The sequence below is a fragment of the Zootoca vivipara genome, chromosome 6, assembly GCF_965207765.1.
Source record: "Zootoca vivipara chromosome 6, rZooViv2.hap1.1, whole genome shotgun sequence".
NCBI classification, from domain to species: domain Eukaryota; kingdom Metazoa; phylum Chordata; class Lepidosauria; order Squamata; family Lacertidae; genus Zootoca; species Zootoca vivipara.
Window position 1 is genome coordinate 39101521 of NC_142589.1, and position 20598 is coordinate 39122118.

Sequence of the window (20598 nt, forward strand, 5' to 3'; positions counted from 1 at the left end):
CGGTCTAGGAGCCGCGCTGTTCCACATTCTATGACGGACTCTATGGCGCGGGGAGAGGCCGTCGCAGCTGCCGTCGCGGGGCATTGTGGGGCGGGCAATGGCGGCGCCCGGCGAGTGGAGGGTCAGGCCTTGAAGCGGCGGCGGCGGAGGGTGAGGCTGAGGCTGGCAGGGCTCTGCCCCCGTCTCTATCCCGAAGGCAAAGCGAAGCCGGGCCAGCGGACGCGGCGGCGCTGCTGCTGCTCTTTCCCCTGCCGCTTTCAGCGCGGTGTGTTGTCCAGTGGCAGCGCGTCCCGCGGGGCTCTGAACTGCCGAGCAGGCCCTCCAGCAGCCGGATTTTCCCAGCCACCGTTAGGCGCCCCCCCTTGCCGCCCCCCTCCCGCTCACTCGCGTGCCTCCTTGCCTCCCCGCAGAGAGCCCGGCAATGGGGGACACCCCGGCGGAAGAGGCGTCGTTGCACCGGCTGGAGGGCCTGGCGCCGGAGACGCAGGTCGGCGGCCTCCTGATCAAGAAGAAAAGCGCCGCCGAGGAGCAGCATGTCTTCAAGATCCCGGCGCCCCGCACCTCCCTGCTGGGTCTGGATCTCCTGGCCGCCCAGAAGCGCCGCGAGCGGGAGGAGAAGGACAACGACGCGGAGGACCGGAAGAGGTCCCGGGTCTCCTCCTATAAGGACTGGGCTGAGGGCAAGGACGAGGGTGCTGCCGGCGAGGAAGAGGACGGCGACCCAGCCGAGCGCAGCAGCCGCAAGGACAGGTGAGGGGAGGGCTTGGGAAGCTGCTCTTTCTGCAACGGTAGCTGCTTCTTAGGGAAGAAAGCAAGAGCTGAATTTGTTGGGGTGAAATTTTCCCTAGTGGGTGATTACCCCACGGCTCAGCCCTCATCTTCTTCCACTTTCCAGGCATTATCGGTCAGCCCGTGTGGAGACACCATCTCACACTGGAGGAGTCAGTGAGGAGTTTTGGGAGCGCAGCCGGCAGCGGGAAAGGGAACGTCGTGAGCATGGGGTTTATGCCTCCTCCAAGGAGGAAAAAGAGCGGAAGAGGGACCACGGCCGGGAGCGGGAACATGATCGCAAACGGGACCGAGGTAATTCTTGCTCATGAGTAGCTCCACCCCCACCCTCCCAGGACTGCCACTGGTCTTTCCCCTGGGTGGGCCATGGCTGATCATAGGTTGCCTCCACAGATGAGCGGGACCGAAGTCGACGCAGCAGCAGCAGCCGCTCAGAGAGAGATGCCTCCTCAGAGAGGAGCAGCAGTAGTCGGAAGAACGAACCAGAGAGTCCTCGCCACCGACCCAAAGGTGCCCTCTCTCTATGTGCCCACTCCACCTGGATGATGGGGAGCGTCTGTAGACTGTTGCCTTCTTCTTCCTCTGTGTATGGGGTTGGGTGAGCAACTGCTGGGCTATGTATGGCTGTGGCACATCTTCATTGCAGTTGTGCTGGGGCCCTGGGAGCAAAGGGTGCTGGGGTGGCAGAAGGGGGAGCAGTCCAAACCAACTGGTGGTTTCCTTCTTGTGCCTAGATGCAGCAACACCTTCCCGCTCCAGCTGGGAGGAAGAGGACAGTGGCTACAACAGTTCACGCCGCTCCCAGTGGGAGTCTCCCTCCCCCACGCCCTCCTACCGGGACTCGGAGAGAAGTCACAGGGGATCTGCCTCCCGGGATAGCGAACGGCGTGATCGTGACCGGTATGGAGGTGCAAATCAGACTTGGGGGTGTGGGGATGAGGCTGATGGATGAAGCCTGGCTGGAGCAAGCCGTCTTTGCCCTCTGGGCTATTGCCTTGACTGTGTTTCTCCTGGCTGCTCTCACAGGTCTGTCAGGAGCAAGTACCCAGAGGACACACCGTTGCCAACGCCTTCATACAAATACAATGACTGGGCTGACAATCAAAAACACTCTGGTTCAACACCTTGGCTCTCCAGAGGCAGAGGTTAGGGACTGGGAAAGCTGAAGTGGGGGAGGAGGACTCAGCAGTCTGGGGCCAGAATCAGGCCTTCACGATACCTTCCATTCTTAGGAAGGCGTGAAGATGGTGAGGATGGCATTGCTTTTGAAACTGAGGAGGAGCGACAGCAGTGGGAAGATGACCAGCGGGTGAGTGTGCAGCACTCTTTAACACATGATCCCCAAAAGACGCCCCCTCACTAGGGTTATTTATCTTCTTCATCTCATACCTCATCGTGCCTTGGAAAGTGAGGGTGCCCAGAGTTGTTTGGCTCTCTCTTTGTGGAGAGTTAGAAGTGAAGGAGAAGGGCTTGGTGGTTGTCACATGTGGGTGTTGTTGGGCTCAGGCCCTGTGTGGGTAATGGCTGTGTTTGATGGCCATCGAAGGCTGCCTTTTCCAAAGTGCCAGCTCAGCTCCAGTGAGGTGTGTCATAATGAACAAGATTGGTGAGAGTGTGTCTCTGGCTTGCATTGCTGAAACTTTCTTCTTGTCCCTCCCCTCAGCAAGCTGACAGGGACTGGTACATGATGGATGAGGGCTACGATGAGTTCCACAATCCCCTGGCTTCTTCATCAGAGGAGTACGTGAAGAAGCGGGAACAGCACCTGCAGAAGCAAAAGCAGAAGCGCATCTCAGCTCAGCGTAGGCAGATAAATGAGGTAGGGGAATGCTGGAGAGGGTGGTGCCCAGTGGTGGCTATGCATGATCATTGTCACTGGCAGGGCTCCCTTAAAACTGAAGGGCTGCTGAGTGGCCTGGCCTTGTTTTCTGCTTGGTAGGATAACGAGCGCTGGGAGACCAACCGCATGCTGACGAGTGGCGTGGTGCACCGACTGGAGGTGGACGAGGACTTTGAGGAGGATAACGCTGCGAAGGTTCATCTTCTGGTTCACAACCTAGTGCCTCCCTTCCTGGATGGGCGCATTGTCTTCACGAAGCAGGTAGGCCAGACTCTTAAAGAAGTGGTGGCAACAAATGGGATGGGGGGAGTTGAAGTGGGGACAGGGCTGTTCCTTTGTGGATCACTTTCTTGCTTCCTTCTAGCCTGAGCCCGTCATCCCCGTCAAGGATGCTACTTCCGACCTGGCAATCATCGCCCGCAAAGGCAGCCAGTTGGTGCGCAAGCACCGCGAACAGAAGGAGCGCAAAAAGGTACAGTCCAAGTTTCTGTTGGGTCTCTCTCTCTCTCTCTCTCTCTCTCTCTCTCTCTCTCCCCTCCCCCTTCCCCCTTCTTGTGGGCTTAATCTCCAGTGAGTAAGAAAACTTGCCTGCTGGGGGCAAACTGTCTGTCAAAGCAGGAATGTAGCTGCAGCTGTTTGAGACTTTATTTTATGATTGAAAATGTTTCTATTCTACCCTTTCTCACAAAACAACAATAGTCAAGTCCAGAGTTCTGCTGGTTTTGCAGGTGTCAGAAAGTTGCAGTTTAGTGGCAAGTTGCAATTTAGTGTTGAGAGGAGGCAGCAGAGAGGCTGCGTTTAACGATCCGGTGTGGCTACCATTCAGAGCAGGGATGCGTAAACTGTAGGAAAGCCCACACTACTTGTAGCATGCCAAAGTCTGAATGGTTTTCATGGATCTCTCTCTCTCTCTCTCTCTCTCTCTCTCTCTCTCTCTCTCTCTGTGTGTGTGTGTGTGTGTGTGTGTTTGCTCTCATTTTAGGCCCAGCACAAGCATTGGGAGTTGGCAGGCACCAAACTGGGGAACATCATGGGCATCAAGAAGGAAGAAGAGGAAGAGGGTCCCAACCAAAAATTGGCAGAAGATGGCACTGTGGATTACAGGTAGGGGCCTCGCCTGCTGCAGGATGACAGCAGCAAGTAGGGCTTCCAAGGGAGGAGGGGCCTTGTGAGGCGATGACCGACCACAATACCTGAACTCTTTCAGGACAGAACAGAAATTTGCTGATCACATGAAGGAGAAGAGTGAAGCGAGCAGTGAGTTTGCCAAGAAGAAGTCGATTGTGGAGCAGAGGCAGTATCTGCCCATCTTTGCTGTGCAGCAGGAACTGCTGACAGTCATTAGGTGAGACCTTTCCCCAGCCCCTTGCCCTCAGCCTCAGCAGAAACATCTCTCTGCTTTACTGGGTGGGCAGAGACCTCATGGTCTAAGTGAGGGGCCTAACTTTGGGGAGCTGGTGACAGAACCTGTCTCTTCTTCTTCTTGCAGGGACAACAGCATTGTGATTGTGGTGGGGGAGACAGGCAGTGGGAAAACCACGCAATTGACACAGTACCTGCACGAGGACAGCTATACGGACTATGGCTTGATTGGCTGCACGCAGCCCCGCCGGGTGGCAGCGATGTCAGTGGCCAAGCGTGTCAGTGAGGAGATGAGCGTGAGCCTTGGTGAGGAGGTGAGCACAGAAGGGCAGAGGGGGAAGGGGGCCAATAGGAGAGGCACATGTATTGGCAGTGCTGGGTGGGGAGGGTGGGCAGGTTCTGCTTTGGCTCAGCAGCAGGTAAGATGGTCCCTTATCACTGTACCCGTGGCGCGATGTGCTCTGCTTGTTGTCTTTTGTTAAGGTCTTCTCACATATTTCTCTCCCTGCCCCCGATATCTCTCAGGTGGGCTATGCCATCCGCTTTGAGGATTGCACTTCAGAGAACACTGTGATCAAGTACATGACGGATGGGATCCTGCTGCGTGAGTCTTTGCGCGAAGCCGACCTCGACCATTATAGTGCTATTATTATGGATGAAGCGCATGAACGCTCTCTCAACACAGACGTGCTCTTTGGCCTCCTGCGTGAGGTCAGTACTTTCTTGGTGGGACTGTGCGTGGATTCACTTAGACTTCAGTTGCTTATACAGTGCAGTGTCCCAGAAGGGGAGCCCTTGTTTGAGTCTTGTGCAGAAACAAACCAAGAGAGTCTTAGGGCACCTTTAGCACATTTATTATGGTACAGTAAGCTGTCATGGACTCATCTCACATCAGAAGAATGAAGTGTTATCTTTGTGAGATGACCTTACCTTATGGAATGGGCACTGTTACAGCTGCCACACAATACTCATTCCACACTTGTAAAGAATCAAATATTTTAGTGAGGCAGCACCTACAATTTAGAACTCCCTGCCTATTGACATCCAGCAGGCACCTTAGCTGTACTCTTTGGGACCGGCTTAAAAGATTTTTGTTTAGGCAAGACTATCCAGGAACGTATATTGTGTCATGTGTTATTCTCTTTTTGCTTTGCTGCTGATGCTAGTTGCCATTTAAATGTTTTAACTGCTTGTTCTTAATTATTTTTCTTTCTTTTTAAATCAAGTTTTATTAATTTTGCAGAAAAATTACAGAAATAATAACATATAAGTGTAAAAACAAATAATAACATATAAACAAATATTTAAACAAAATATAAATCCTGTGGTCCGTGCCTTTTACGCCCTCCCTCCATTCCCCCTTTCCCTTTACTTCTCAACCATCTCTATACTACGCTATATTTTTCCTTTCAATTCTCTGCAGATTACTATTTTAATTTATTTTTCTTTTATAACTCATTTGTTTGAGCTTTTTAAAAGGCTGAAAAGAGATCTGTTTTCTCTACCGGCATTTAATATACTCTGTAAACAGTTTCCAGTTTTCCCCTCTTTTATTTTCCTTAATTCCTTTAACTTCTTCATATTTTGTTGCCATATTGTAATACATTAATAATTTGAGTTGCCAATCTTCTTTATTTGGTATTCTCTAAGACTTCCAATCTTTTGCAACAAGTAGTCTGGGTGTTGCTGTAGCATAACTCATTAGGCACCTGTCTTTGGCTCGGATATCATCTCCCATCATTCCTAGAAGGAAAATTTCCGGACTTTTTTTGAAAGATTATATCAACATCTTCTTTAGTTCTCTATAAACCATTTCCCAAAACACCGTGATGTCTTTACACTGCCACCACATGTGGATGTATGTGCCAGTTTCCTTGTGGCATCTCCAACATTATTTGTTCCTTTATACATTTTTGCCAATTTGGCTGGCGTAAGGTGCCATCTATAATGCATTTTAAATAAATTTTCCTTTATATCATAATTTGGCGTAAATTTAGTATCCCTTTGTTATCCTTGTGAGATGATCTTACCTTATAGGTGTCCACTTGACTGCTTTGATGTATGGAATGGGCACTGTTACAGCTGCCACACAATACTCATTCCACACTTGTAAAGAAACAAATATTTTAGTGATGCAGCATCTACAATTTAGAACTCCCTGCCTATTGACATCCAGCAGGCACCTTAGCTGTACTCTTTGGGACCGGCTTAAAAGATTTTTGTTTAGGCAAGACTATCCAGGAACGTATATTGTGTCATGTGTTATTCTCTTTTTGCTTTGCTGCTGGTGTTAGTTGCCATTTAAATGTTTTAACTTCTTGTTCTTAATTATTTTTTATTTCTTGTAAGCTTCTTGGAGGTTCTGTTGCAACCAAGCAGTATACAGTGGTACCTTGGAAGTCGAACAGAATCCGTTCTGGAAGTCCGTTCAACTTCCAAAATTTTCGGAAACCAAGGTGCGGCTTCCAATTGCCTGCAGGAAGCTCCTGCAGCCAATTGGAAGCCGTGGAAGTCACGTCGGATATTCGGGTTCCAAAGAACATTCACAAACTGGAACATTCACTTCCAGGTTTGCAGCTTTTGGGAGCCAAAACGTTTGAATCGCAAGGTGTTTGTGATCCAAGGTTCAACTGTATAAGTTTTGTTAAATAAAAATAAAATTTTGAAAACTCTGATCTACAGCTACAGTAGAAACACATGGTTTGCAAGGGAGGGGTATTGTAAGCAGTGTGAAAATGAAGTGAAATACAGAAGAGTAAAGGCAGTTGCAAGTACCTAAGTAACTGTGATAATTCACATTTATAATCCAATTAATACATAAAATGGGTTAAAAATGCTTTGTCTTGGTTCAGCCCAGGAGTTATAGTACTGGATCTTTTTGCCATTTGTGTTGAGACTGGCCTGTTTGTCCTGTGTAGAATTCAGAAGGGCCTCTCTCACAGGTGATGACATAGATCACATTTTTAAAAATGGTTTTTTATTGAGAGATTTTCATGGATAACAAAGGTACTTATAGCACCTCTGTTTTCAGTTCATAGTTTTTTCTACAGTTCAGTTGCATTTGGTGAGAGATACTATTGTAGGCATTGTGAGGGTGGGGTGGGGAAGAGGAGAGGGGGAGAAGGGGTAGTGTTATTTCCTTCTTTTGCAAAGTGTATGTGTCAAGTTTTGTGTCGGCATCACATGGATAGGTTCTTTATTCATTTATTTATTTTCATTGACGGTGCAGGAGATTTAGGAGCCCAGAGCATGGTTGGTTGCTTTAGGTTGGCTGCAGTGAATTTTGTTCATGTGTGTGAGGGATTGGGAATTGTTGGGTCAAATTAGCCATATCAGTTTCTATGCTGTGTGTGTGGGGTTGTGTTGTTGTCTTATTGGCTTGTGCATGTAATAAAGGGGAGCCACACCAGGACGAAGGCATCCTCTTTTATATGTCCCTGTGCTGATTTCAGTTTGTTGGTTAGCTTTTCTAATATGGCTGTTTCCCATACAGTTTGGTATCAGTGGTTCATGTTGACTCCTGACATGTCCCTCCAGTGTTTAGTTTTGATGCTCCTTGCTGCTGTCAGTAGGTAGCTCATGAGACATAGATCACATTTGAAGTGAGCAGGTGAATGAATGCCTGATGTGGGTGATGTTTTCAGGCCTTCCCCTAGTAGTGCCAGGGTGGACATGGGGACAGAGTTGCCACTTGTGGTCTGCTCTGGAGAAAACATAAAATAATAAAGGGATACAAATTTTATGTCATAAAAGCAATGTTCAAGAGTTGGTGGAAATTGTTTTAGCCTCCCAAGACACAATTTATACATGACATACATTGTGGAGCAGAGGGAGGGAGCCTGTGATGTAAAGCTGCTGAATTGCAGCTGTCAGGGCGGTTGCTGGCTACCCTCGAGCAACGACACTCCAAACCATCTTGTCTTTAATGCTTTTTTTGTGAAAGTTATTTACAATGTAAGAGCTTCATGAAAACATGTCTACTCAGTACTATCAGATTCTCCCAATGGCGCTTTTCGGCTCTTCCCCCAGCAGAGTAGTTTGGGTGCCCCAAATTTCCTCCCCCTGCGTTTGCGAGCCGCTGATCGCCTCAGTTCTGGGGTGAATTTGAAAGGATGCCCCTCTGCTGTTTTCCCGCTAGAACTCTCTGCTGGCCCCTCCTTCCTTGCTGGTATCACAGGCTGCAGGTAGGGCTCTTGTATGCTGCCTGAGCCCTGGTCTGCTCCGCTCACTTCCTCTTTCCTGTCTCCTGTCCCTCCGCTGTTGTCCGAGCCATTCGAAGAGCTGGATTTGATGAAGGGTGGCTGTTCCCTGTAAGCCCAATCCCTTACAGCAATACAGTAAGAGGTTTGCTGCTCTCACTTGTTGATGGAACTGAGACAAAGCCTGTCGTTTGTGCCCATTGCCCCAATATCACTCAGGCAGCTCTTCTTGCCTTTTGTAACAAGGAAGCAGAGTTTTGACAAAGAGCACCATGCAGCCAAGTACAATCGCTTTGTTACAAGAAGGAATATTTCTCTTTGTTTCTCTCCATCTGAGAGGGGGATGAAATGGACTCCTTCTGCATGCAATGTTTTGGAAAGATGTTCCAGCAGAATTACTGTGTCATGGGGTGCTTCTCCCTTGCTCTGAGGGTAGGTGAGTCTTCCCATCTTTCCTTTTGTGACACCTGCCCTCTTTTCCTCCTACAGGTTGTGGCGCGGCGCTCAGACCTGAAGCTGATTGTTACTTCAGCCACCATGGATGCAGAGAAGTTTGCTGCTTTCTTTGGGAATGTGCCCATTTTCCACATTCCAGGTCGCACCTTTCCTGTTGATGTCCTCTTTAGTAAGGTATGTAGAGATCAGGGGAGCAGGGATTTTTCTGCTTTCTACTTTCTGGGAGGGTTGTGGACCATGGCCGGGAGGGTGTGTTAAGTCTCTTTCCTCCCTCTTTCAGACCCCGCAAGAAGACTATGTGGAAGCAGCCGTGAAACAGGCCTTGCAAGTCCACCTCTCAAGTGCCCCAGGGGATATTCTGATCTTCATGCCAGGCCAGGAGGACATTGAGGTACATACTGTTGAGTGAAAGAACCCCTGAGTTACCAGCCCTGCCCTCTCTCCTCCATGCAGTTCATTCTCATCTTCCTTATCACAGGTCACGTCAGAACAGATTGTGGAGCACCTGGAGGAGCTGGAGAATGCACCTGCCCTGGCTGTCTTGCCCATCTACTCCCAGCTGCCATCTGATCTGCAGGCCAAGATTTTCCAAAAGGTATTGAACTGGTGTGTGTGTTTGTGTGTGGAGCAGGGGCTGGTGTGTGTTTCTGTGGGAGGTAAGTAGAATTGCACCTTCCCCTAAACTTGTTGCTTGATCTTTTGTCTTCTGCATTACATGAGTTGGAAGGCTTCATTGGGAACTGCTGCTGTTCTTTGTATGGGGGATTCTTGCCATGTGTGTTCTAACGCATAGCAGAGGAAGGCTGTCTTATTTGGGATGTGTGCTGTTGTGTCCCGTTAAGGAAGTTTCAAGACTTTGTTCTGCTGTGTTAGGTGTGAGCCCTGAAATTTTGTATTGGGTCAGCCCAAGCACAAGGAGAGAGGTAGCAGAGTTGCAATGCAGTTGCCAGTTTTCCTGAAGCAACATCGGTGTCATGAGGCAACTGGTTCCAAAGCATCATGGAAAGTAGAGTGCTGTCAATGAACAGCCAAGAATTAGGAATTAGGCCCGGAACCTGGGCAGCTGCAGTCATGAAGGAGCAGGTCAAAGGCCGTAGAGCAGAGCATTGAACATGCACCAAGAGTGAAAAGAACAGGTGAAAACCTGAATGAAACCAGACTGTCTTGCAGACAGTAGGGCATCAGCACCCAGTATTATGCACCAGTGGATAAGACCAGGCAGGAGACTTTGACCTTTGACTGGTGCTGACCTGAGAGGCTTGCTAAAGTGGAGAGCTAGAGAGTTCAAAGTGTTTAGCTCAAAGACCTTCCCTTGGCCTGGGTGGAGATGGAAATTACCTTCTGCAATTGACACCTGTGTTCCTGGCAGGCACCGGATGGCGTTCGAAAGTGCATTGTGGCCACCAACATTGCAGAGACCTCGCTGACGGTGGACGGGATCATGTTTGTGATTGACTCTGGCTACTGCAAGCTGAAGGTGAAGCGGGTTGGGTTGTGCAGAGCCCTGGAGCCTGCAGGTTTAGGCTGAAACCATGGCTCATCTTCTCTCTTTTGCTCCAGGTCTTCAACCCACGAATTGGCATGGATGCACTGCAGATCTATCCAATCAGCCAGGCCAATGCAAACCAGCGCTCGGGCCGAGCTGGAAGGACGGGCCCAGGTCAGTGTTTCAGGTAGGAACTGTGTGTGTGAGCAATCCCTCCTACCAACGTTGGGTGGGAGCTGCAGGAGTGTGTCTTTGACTACAGAAGTTAACTTTGCAGGGGTGGCAGGTCTCCCAGGGCTGTCCCCATCTGAGCAGCTGTTTTCTCTCCTGACAGGCTGTACACCCAGAGTGCATACAAGAATGAACTACTGACAACCACAGTCCCAGAGATTCAGCGCACCAACTTGGCCAATGTAGTGCTGCTCCTCAAGTCCTTGGGTGTGCAGGACCTGCTGCAGTTCCACTTCATGGACCCCCCTCCTGAAGACAATATGCTAAACTCCATGTACCAGTTGTGGATCCTTGGGGCACTAGACAACACAGGTAGAGGGCGCAACCTGGCGAGGTGATGTGGTGTGGCATAGCTGGGAGGCCTATCTCATTAGTGCTGCCTTCCCTTTAGGTGGGTTGACATCCACGGGGCGTCTGATGGTCGAGTTCCCCCTTGATCCGGCTCTATCCAAGATGCTGATTGTTTCCTGTGACATGGGCTGCAGCTCGGAGATCCTGCTGATTGTCTCCATGCTCTCTGTTCCAGCCATTTTCTACCGGCCCAAGGTGAGCCTGATTTCAAAGCGGGGAAGGGGCTGGGCAGTTCCTGGGACCTTAGCAACCGCCAGGCTGCATTGGCGCCTCCTTCCCTCCTCCTCTCTTCACTTTCATGTTGCCTTCCCTGCAGGGCCGGGAGGAAGAGAGTGACCAGGTGCGGGAGAAGTTTGCTGTTCCTGAGAGTGATCACTTGACTTACCTGAACGTTTACCTGCAATGGAAGAACAACAGCTACTCCACACTTTGGTGCAATGAGCACTTTATCCACGCCAAGGCCATGCGCAAGGTGCCTGCTGGGGGATGGGGAAAGTGGGCTGGGCAAGGACCTGAAGGGGGCTGTGGGCTCCAGGCTTGACGGCTCTTGCTGCTCTTCCAGGTGCGAGAGGTGCGAGCACAGCTGAAGGACATTATGGTGCAGCAGCGCATGAGCCTGGCATCCTGTGGCACTGATTGGGATATTGTTCGCAAGTGCATCTGTGCTGCCTACTTTCACCAGGCTGCCAAACTGAAGGTGAGCAAGAACTTGCACCGGGGTGTGTTTTGGGTTGGGTTTTGTAAGGGAGGGAATAGGCAGACAAGTGAGTGGGTAGACAAGTGAGTAAGGAACATCATGCTCCCTGTTGCAAATGATGGCGCTACCCAGAGTTGTTTTCTAAACCGTGCTTCATATCCAATCCCCCCCACCCCCCAAAATTTATCTTCCCTCTTGGTTCCATCTGAGTTCAGTTTCAGTACCTCTTCCTGTGATCATTCATGCTCCACTCCTGCTATTGACTTGATGTAGGGACTCTTAAGAGCCAATCTTCTGCTCCAGCCCACAAGGCATCCCTTTCCTTATTCCTGTGTAGTGATCTCACTACTTATTGCCCCTTCTAGCTCAGGTTTCTCCCTTTTCTATCTGGGTTTCTGTCCTTTGAAAGGCTGCTTCTTGATTATCTAGACCAGGCATCCCCAAACTTCGGCCCTCCAGATGTTTTGGACTACAATTATCATCTTTCCCGACCACTGGTCCTGTTAGCTAGGGATCATGGGAGTTGTAGGCCAAAACATCTGGAGGGCCGCAGTTTGGGGATGCCTGATCTAGACCAGTGGTGGAGGGAACCACCAGTCTGATTCAGACCAGCAAAGAAGTCTAGCCTTTCACACTTTTCCATTAGGAGGTTTTGGAAGCCTCCTTTTACTATTGTGCTCCTAACAATTTTAAGCCCTTTCCTCTTTCCATCTGCTTCATCCACCCTTCACCCCCCCCCCCCGGTTCTGTTGTTTATAAGATGCTTTGGGCGGGGGGAGCATATTCATGGTAGAGTGCCTGCTTTTGATGGAGATGCTCCTTGGCTCACTCCCGGCAAACACAATCAGGTAGTAGGTGGTGTGAAATACCTTTTAGGGAGGGTAAACTATTTGTTATGAAGGCTAACACTCCCACCAGCATCTGAGGTGGTTTGCCATAGCCTCATTGTTGCTGGGAACTGTGAGTGGGGAGAGTTGGTGTTGTGCTTGTGTCCCACTTCCAGGCTTCCCATCTGGTCAGCCCCTATGAGAACAGGATGCTGGTTCTCTAAGGTGCTACTGGAAGGATTTTAAAATTTTGTTTTGACTGAGTCAGACCAACATGGCTACCTACCTGTAACCACCCTTAGGCTGATTCAGCTGCAGGGCAGCTCTTATCTCAATTGTGTCAGCGCAGAGCCTGTGGGTGGTTGTGCTGGGACTGTGCTGACCATGCACCTTCTTTGCTTCAGGGGATTGGCGAGTATGTCAATGTCCGCACTGGGATGCCCTGCCACCTGCATCCAACCAGCTCGCTCTTTGGCATGGGCTACACACCTGATTACATCGTCTACCATGAGCTTGTGATGACCACTAAGGTGAGTTTGTTGGGGGGGGCAGGCTGCTGTGGTCCTTCTTTCCTAGTCACTGGAGGGGGGGGTCCTCCCAGCTTCCACATGGGCTGACCAGCCCTCCTGTCTATCCCCCTACAGGAGTACATGCAGTGTGTCACATCAGTGGATGGTGAATGGCTGGCTGAATTGGGACCCATGTTCTACAGCATCAAACATGCTGGCAAGTCTCGCCAGGTAAGGGATTTGAGCTGGTGTCTGCAGAACCAGTCCTTCTGTTTTGTAGCTGCTCTCAAGGTTGGTGTTTTTTTCTGCTGCTGTAATGCTGAGCAGGCTGAGCTTGGCTCCCTCCTTCCTTAAGTAGTGGATGGGGTGAAGAGATTTCAAGGGGGCTGTTCCTCTGTGTGCCCAAAGCTAAACTTGTCCTGTGTAGCAGGGAGGGGCAAAAGGCAGATTGTGGCTTCACTGAGGCCAGTTTCTGCAAAGAATCACTGACCTTAAGTCTAATCCAGGAAAGCATGTTGTGGGCTCCCCTATCTCAGGCTAGCGTAGCTGTTCCTTAAGTGTTGGGGTATCCTGAGTGTGCACTCTTGCTTTGTCAATTTGAAACGTATTCCAGTAAAAAAAGAGTGCTACGTCGGAAGGGTGAGGTCAGCTCCTGCCTGCTTCAGTTGCATTCAGTCTGCTTGCTCTGCCCCAGGAGAGCCGCCGAAGGGCCAAAGAGGAAGCTTCAGCCATGGAGGAGGAGATGGCTTTGGCCGAAGAGCAGCTGCGTGCTCGCCGAGAGGAGCAAGAGCGCCGCAACCCGGTGGGCAGCGTCAGGTATGCTTCTTTCAGTAGGGGAGGGTAAAGAGTAGGGTGTGTGGTTGGACCAAGGAATGTGATTCTGACTTCTTCCTCCCCTCCCTGTAGGTCCACCAAGATCTACACGCCAGGACGCAAGGAGCAAGGCCAGCCTGCCACCCCACGCCACACACCAGCTCGCTTTGGTCTGTAACCCCTGCCCACCCAGCTCTGTACAGAAGACCCTGCTGTGCTTAGTTGGGCAGAGCCCACCTTGGATGGACATGGAAAAAATAATTTTATTGTTTATATAAATGTTGCTGCTTCCTGACCTGATTTTGAGCAGTTGCTTTTGTTTGGCCTCTTCCTTGGTGCAAGGTTGGGGGTGAGGCTGGAGCAAGGTGTGTTTGGGGTGTACCTGTGGGGGAGCCCTGTCTCCCTCGGCCCATGAATGGGCTATAAGGCATCCTGCTTTCTGCCACCCACCTCCCCTTTGCCTTATACATGCTCAGAGCACGACGTGTGGTTTTTTGGGGAAAGTGGCTCAGCACTTCCCCATTTATTAGCTTAGTATCTGCACACGTTTTTCTTTTTCTTTCTTCTTCTTCTGCGTAAGAAGTCACATGATTAGTCGATCGGCCAGTCCCTGTCCAAATACTCACTGGAGCCTGGCGCAGCAGGCACCAAGGTGTGTCCTCTGCTGGGCAGGGAGGGGCCAGCATGTGTGGCGAAGAATAGGTATCCAGCAGCCGTGGAGGGGCTAGGACAGGTTCCACTTTGTAGCCAGCACTTTGCTTTGTCTCCGGCTCAAGCAGTGAGAGCTGCAAATAGTAATAATGATGATGATTTGGGGTGGGTGGGGGAGGTACAGCAGGAATGGCTTTCTACATCCATGCTTGACTTATCAATCAATTTGCTCAGGGAATCTCTATGGGAGACTGAAAATAAGATGGCATATATTTGAATGCTATTACTTCCTTTAACACTATTGTACACAGCATTGGTCCTCTTAAGAAAGGGCATGTTTGCACGCACCATAAAGGACTGAAAGGGAGTGGAAATGGCTTTTGTACACTCAAAAGACTAAAGTCAGTTTTAGACATGTTGGATAAAGAGTTTATTTAAATACTTTCCCCTCCCAATATTGGGATGTAACTCCATTAGAGGACGGTTGGGGAACTGTGGCCTGGTATGCTGCCAGCCCCTGGCTTTAAGCATGTGGCCCTCTGGATGATGAAAGATTTCATCAGCCCCAGCCACTATTGCCAGCAGTGAAGGGAGCCAGAACTTCACAAAAGCCAGAGGGCTACAATCTCCCCACCCTTGCATAGCCTGCTATACCAGGCAGTTCCTTACAGAGGCTTTACCACACTGTGCTTTGCAGGCTTTTCAGAGGTTTCCAGCCTGCATGTGTGAGCCGAGAAAATAACTTTTTAAGCCAAGCTTATGCAAAGTGCCTCCCTGCCATCAAAAGCATCCTACCTTGCCTCAAAAGATTGGTCCAGGCAGTCCCTGGCTTGGAAAATAACTCATGTCCCAGAAGGAGGTTGTGAGTCAAGTGAGAGGAGTGGGGGAGAACAGAAGCACTTACTCATCCGCTGGGAACGTAGGCCAAGGCTGTGGTAGTACAGCACCTGGGTCCAAATCACTGCTGTGGAAAGCCTGCAATGAGAAAGAGGAGAATTTGTGTGTATGTTATTTCCCATAAGATTTCAGTAAGGCTTTTTTTGTAATACAATGCAATATGAACAAAAACAAAATGAGAGAATAATCCCAATAATGTCCCAGAGTAGAGGACAACAAGGAAAACAAAAGGAAAAAAAGAGGACGAAATATAAAAAGGAAAAAGGAAAAGAAAGATGTGAAAGGGACTTCCGATTTTCTGTCTTTGCAGGCTCAGGATGTCTCTTTATCTCTGTCCATGACTTCATTCCGTTCCTTCAACATCATAACTCATGCCATTTGGGTGTTTCATTCCTCTAGACACTGGTGCGAAGGACTTCTCCATTTCATTATCTGCTACCTCCAACTCTACCATTTCACTCTCCTGTTCTGGCAATCCTTTTTTGATATTCCTCTTTAATACCATTTTCCATTTCATCCTTCTCTGGTCTATTTTCATTCACCATTTCATCAATCTCAGCTCTGATCTCTCTTAACTGCTCATCCAATAATTGCTGTAAGATGCCAACAGTCAATGCAATGGAGTGTCCAACAATGTATTTGCCATACTGAGCAGTCTTAGTCTTATTAACAGCTCAATACCCATCTTAAAAACTTAAGACCTTAACGTCTTCGCAAGATTCCTTATCAAACCACATTTCTTTCCCACAGTGACGTAGAAAAAATACTTTGTTTGAAGTCAACAGTTTTGTCAAAAAAACAGAATTAAAAATAAAATATTTCTATCAGAACACCCTTGATCGTTAAAAACTTTCTTGGTTGCAAACAATTAGAACATGCTTTTGTTCTGCTTTCAGTCTTAAATGATAAACTCTTCTTAAGAAGTGTTTATCTGAAGAATCTGAAGAAGTGTGCATGCACACGAAAGCTCATACCAATGACAAACTTAGTAGGTCTCTAAGGTGCTGCTGGAAGGAATTTTTGTATTTTGCTTCTTCTTAAGAAGGTAGCTCGCACACCAGAGGTAAATTTCAACTGGCAGACAAGAGAACCTCTCAGTTGTAATTTATAGAGGCTTTGCTGACCTTATGTCCTGAGGGCTGTTACGTCGTTTGGGGGCAGGCAGGATGAAAATTCTTCTCTAAGTCACTCACCTCCATCTGGGTTCTCAGGTGCTCAGTCTCCAGACATGGAAAGCAGTTTTTCTTATTCACTCTATTTTTCCAAAATAAATTCAATAGCTAAGATTTATGGCTTTAGCTATCATGAATCACTACGTCATCTCTGTTGGTGAACTGCCGACAAGATATTCAGTCCGCCGTTCCTCCTTTGGAAGTCCGAGGACCTTTGTTTTCAAGGAGTGGATTTGCCCAACACACAGGCTCTGCGGTGACTATCAGGCACTCATTGTAAGTTGGATGCTGGAAGCCCCTTGCCTACTTCTCTGTGCTCTTGCTGCAGAACTGCAAAAGCCTCCACAACAGCACTTGTTCAATGTCTTCTCATTAAATGATGGTGGGTGTGGGTGGTCTGGGGAATCCTTGGGGTTGTCGCATCTTCTGCCAGGTCCCGTTACGGCAATATTGGCCCACTCTGCATTTGTGGGTTTGGGATTCCAGAAGTACTTTACTACAATTAATAAATGCCTGCCTTGCAGGCTAACAGAACACCTTGCCACTCACTCATTACCTTCCCTGTTGGGAAACAGACAGCCTACTGAGAGTGCCTCAGGGGGTCACTCCCTGCCATCTGGACCACTGGGATTATTGACCCTTCACTCCCGAGCCTTCTACTCACCTTGAGGCGCTCACACTCAATACGCCGCTCATCCACTTCACTTTTCAAGCGTTTATTCTCTTGCTGGAGTCGCTCCATTAGCCCATGGAGGTGGCTGTGGAAAGAAGCTGCCTTAATGGAGGGGAACAAACAGCCATGCAGCAGCCTTTGGACTTGCATATGAGGATAACAGGACAAGGAAAGGAGGAGCGTCTGAATTTTAAAAACACCTTGTCCTGCACAATATTTGGAGATATGGGGTGGAGGCAGGGAAGTTAGGACCAGCAGTTGAGTACTGCCCACCCCCTTAAGGAAGAGTAGAAGTGTGGGAGGCCTGGAGGAGCCTCGCCTGTGTCAGCCTGCTGCACTTACTCCCTCTCGCCCGTCAGCTGAGCAATTTGCTTGATCTGGTCCCGGATCTTGTCGCTCAACTTCTCGTTCACCTGCCTGCAACAAGACACCGGTTGGGAAGAAGTAACCAGCGGCAAGCAAAGGTGATAAGCAGTACTGCTAGAGCCCATTCCCACCCACCCCAGGAGGAGGAGGAGGAGGCTGCCACAGCCAGGTGGCACAAACTCACTTCTGCTCCTTCACCCACTGGCTGACGTTGGCCACCACCAACTCACTCTCATGATGCAGGCGGTAGCTGTCGGCCCGTGCTGTCTCCAGGGAGGTCTGCAGGGATTCCACCTGCCAGGTAAGAAGAGGGCAGTCTAGGAAGGCCACCCTGGCATGGTTCCAGAAGTGCAAAGCAACCTCCACTGGCCCCACCCTCTCTTGCCCCTAAACTATCCTGAAAGGGCCAAAGAATGAAGAGCAGAACCAGATGCAGACAAGACTCCCAAATAGCAACCACATGGTCTCTGGTGGGCCACAGACCAAGAGCCCTGCTGCAGCCGGCTCAGAGCTCCATCTGGTGCGGCATCTGGGGGCCCAAACCAGGTGCTGCCAGGAAACCCAAAGGCAGAGGATCAGGTCTAGAACGTTCCCCAGTGCCTGGTATTCAGAGGTAGATTGCCTCTGGACAAGGAGGTTCCACAGAGCTATCATGGCCAACACCTATTGGCACATCTCTTTGTCTTTAGGTTGTCCACTCCCCCATTAAAACCATTCTAACTGGCAGCCGCCACCACGCCCTGTGACACCAAGTGCCATCAATGAGTTCTACATTGTGTGAAAAGGAACCTTCTTTGGTCTTCCCCAAATTCATTTGCTTGCCCCTCAATCTCAGTGGGTGGTCTCGCTGTGCCACCAGCAAAACCTCAACCTTGGTCAAGTTCCACTTGAGGACAGCACCAGACCTTAGAGAGGATGTGGACAAGTGGAAGAAGATGCAAATGAGAGTATCAGAGACGCTCAAGAACTTGGCAGGGCAACCGGCCCTGAGGAAAGGCTGGAGGAGAGCAGCAGCAGGTGAAGGGAGGGACAAGACAAAGCTGGAGGAAGCTGAGCAACAAAGAGAAGGAAAGGAGAGAAAGAACGAGATCAGCTGAGCTCTAACTCTGGAGGGAAGAACAAACCAAGGCTTATAGGAGCCGATGGGTGGGGAGGAGGAGGAGAGAGTATTTCCCTGGGCAATCTCAGTGTATGGGGTGCATCCAACTCTGGCTTGAGGCTAGACAAGCTTGTTGCTTTCACAACTCCTTGAGGCAGCCAGGCCAGCCTGTTGTGACTTTTGTTGTCACCTAAGCTTGTGAATGTGCCACCCAGAAGCCATGAGGACTCTCTTTGGATGCTTCACTTAGGGCCTTCTTCCCCAATGACTTGGGATCTGCTTTCTTCCTAGGGGCAGCAGAGGTGAATGGTGCCCCTGGGGAGTCCGGGGGATGAGTCTCCTCCCCAAGCTTTACTTACGTCCCGGCTGGAAACCACAAACTTCTGCCGGAGGACATTGACTTCGTTCTGCAGCTCTTCTCTCTGCCAAAGCAGCCCCAGGAGAGAACCAAAGGAAATGCATCAGCCACCTGAAAAGGACTTGGCTGTGTATCCCTCTACCCTGCAGGGAGCCCCTTGTCACCTCCTCTGTCGCCTGGTGACACTTCTCCTCCAGTGAGGCCAGCTCCACCTTCATCACCACCAGCTCCTCTTCCTTTTCGGCCAGAGCCCGCTCGGCTGCCCGGTGCTCCTGCTGCCAGTGTTGCACTTGGCTGCCCAGGGCGCTCAGCCGCTCCTCGGAGGCACAGGCCTGTGAAGACAGAGGAGTTGCCCACTGGGTGAGCTTGGGCTGAGCAAGAAGGCCCCTTCAGCCCTCCCTCCCTGGGCCAGGGATGCTCACCTCCTGCTCCCTCTCCCTCTGCATGGCCAGCAGCTGCTGCAGCTGCTCTTGGGAGCAGCTCAGCTCTTCCTCCAGTTGGTCTGCCCTGTGCTGGGCAAGCTGCAGCTCCGCCTGCAGGCAGGACACCTCCCGGGTTCTCTGCTCCAGCTGCCAAGAAGGGAGGGTAGAGGTCATCTTCCCAGCTGGCTTGCCTCCAAAAGGTGCCCAGGTTTGGCTTGGCCTTACCTGCTCCATGGCCTCCCTTTGGCTGGCCTGGCAGGACGTGGCCTGCAGCCGGAGGTCCTGGGCAATGTTCTTGGCTGCAGCCAGGGACTGGTTGTTCTGGCGCTCCTTCTCCTGGGCAGTGTGCAGCTCAGTGTGGAGCTGGGAGAGGGTGGCCTCCTGGCGCAACACCTGTGGAGTGGGGTGGGGGAGGCAAGCCTGGTCAACCTGCAGGAAGGCAGGTGAGGGTGGGGGAAGGTGGCAATGGCTGCCCGCACTCACCTCTGCTGTCTCCTGCTGCAGCTGCAACTGGGCGTGTTCATACTTTTTGCGGAGCACCTCCAGCTCCGTCTTCTGCTGCTTCAACTGCTCACGCAGAACACGGCTCTCTGTCTCCCGCTCTGTGGCGCAGGTGTGCAGGCTCTGGGCTTTCCACTCTTCTTCCTGCAACTGCAAGGCCAGGGGGCTGTCAGCTCCTGGAAGACTTGGGACACGCCTCCTCCCTGCAGCCCTGCCCAGTGGCTCACCCTGCACTGGCTGCTCTGGAGCTGATGCTGCAGCTCCTTGCATTGCTGCACCAGCTGGCTCTCCTGCTCCTTGGCCCTTCGCAGCTGCCGCTGCAGCTCCTCCTCCTGGCGCTTCTGCTGGCCCAACTCTGCCTGCAACTCATCCAGCACCGACTGGTTCCCTTGCACCTGTGGGCGGAACATACCAGAAGGCTTCAGGCTGCCACCAGCTGAGCTCCCATGCAGTCAGAAGCAATTGGCTTGGCTGAGGTGGCAGTTGCCCTTCAAGCCCTCCCACTTTCCCCTTCCCCACCTTCAGCTGCAGGGTCTTCAGTCCTTCCCGGCTGCTCTGTAGCTTCTGCTGCAGCCGAGATGCCTCCTTCTGGTGCTGCTGGGACTCTTGCACGGCTGCCTGGTGCTGCTGCTTTGACTGGCTCAGCTCTCCCATCAGTTGCTCCAACAGCTCTCTGGGGGAGGCAGAATCAGCAGCAAGAATAAAAACACTGGGTCAAAGTGGTCCCATCTAGACCAGCCTCCTCTTGCTGACAGCAGGCAGCCCATCATGATGCCTCAAGAGAAGCCCCAAGCAGGACCTGAGGACAACAACTCCCTTCCCACCTCTCTTTGATCATTCACAACTAGTAGCCACGGAAGGCACCTCTCTGCTTCTGCAACCCTTTCCCCCCATAGAGA

The 20598-nt window shown here is 50.7% G+C and overlaps 2 protein-coding genes across 6 annotated transcripts in view; one reads left to right on the forward strand and one right to left on the reverse strand.

Moving 5' to 3' along the window:
- The first annotated feature begins 69 nt into the window (after nt 1-69).
- Nucleotides 70-13855, forward strand: DHX38 (DEAH-box helicase 38). The gene is made up of 26 exons (XM_035118017.3): nt 70-750; nt 896-1083; nt 1183-1299; nt 1524-1689; nt 1816-1934; nt 2022-2098; nt 2453-2608; nt 2729-2890; nt 2994-3101; nt 3612-3733; nt 3837-3974; nt 4119-4305; nt 4517-4702; nt 8680-8820; nt 8927-9037; nt 9125-9241; nt 10016-10123; nt 10207-10319; nt 10467-10675; nt 10755-10909; nt 11031-11186; nt 11277-11411; nt 12643-12768; nt 12883-12978; nt 13442-13563; nt 13654-13855. The coding sequence occupies exons 1-26, from the start codon at nt 422-424 to the stop codon at nt 13736-13738; spliced, it is 3729 nt and encodes a 1242-aa protein (XP_034973908.1). The 5' UTR covers nt 70-421; the 3' UTR covers nt 13739-13855.
- A 190-nt stretch (nt 13856-14045) lies between these two features.
- Nucleotides 14046-20598, reverse strand: part of PMFBP1 (polyamine modulated factor 1 binding protein 1) — an 82987-nt gene continuing 76434 nt past the window's right edge. For all 5 annotated transcript variants that reach the window (XM_088671987.1, XM_088671986.1, XM_035118016.3 and 2 more), the window contains 12 exons: nt 20219-20372; nt 19927-20094; nt 19682-19849; nt 19424-19591; nt 19199-19345; nt 18941-19108; nt 18778-18840; nt 17504-17613; nt 17296-17370; nt 16945-17038; nt 15116-15186; nt 14046-14345 (listed from right to left, as the gene is read on the reverse strand). In XM_088671987.1, coding sequence (XP_088528113.1) covers nt 14285-14345; nt 15116-15186; nt 16945-17038; nt 17296-17370; nt 17504-17613; nt 18778-18840; nt 18941-19108; nt 19199-19345; nt 19424-19591; nt 19682-19849; nt 19927-20094; nt 20219-20372 — 1447 coding nt within the window. In that variant the 3' untranslated portion in view covers nt 14046-14284. The remainder of the gene's footprint in view (nt 14346-15115; nt 15187-16944; nt 17039-17295; nt 17371-17503; nt 17614-18777; nt 18841-18940; nt 19109-19198; nt 19346-19423; nt 19592-19681; nt 19850-19926; nt 20095-20218; nt 20373-20598) is intronic.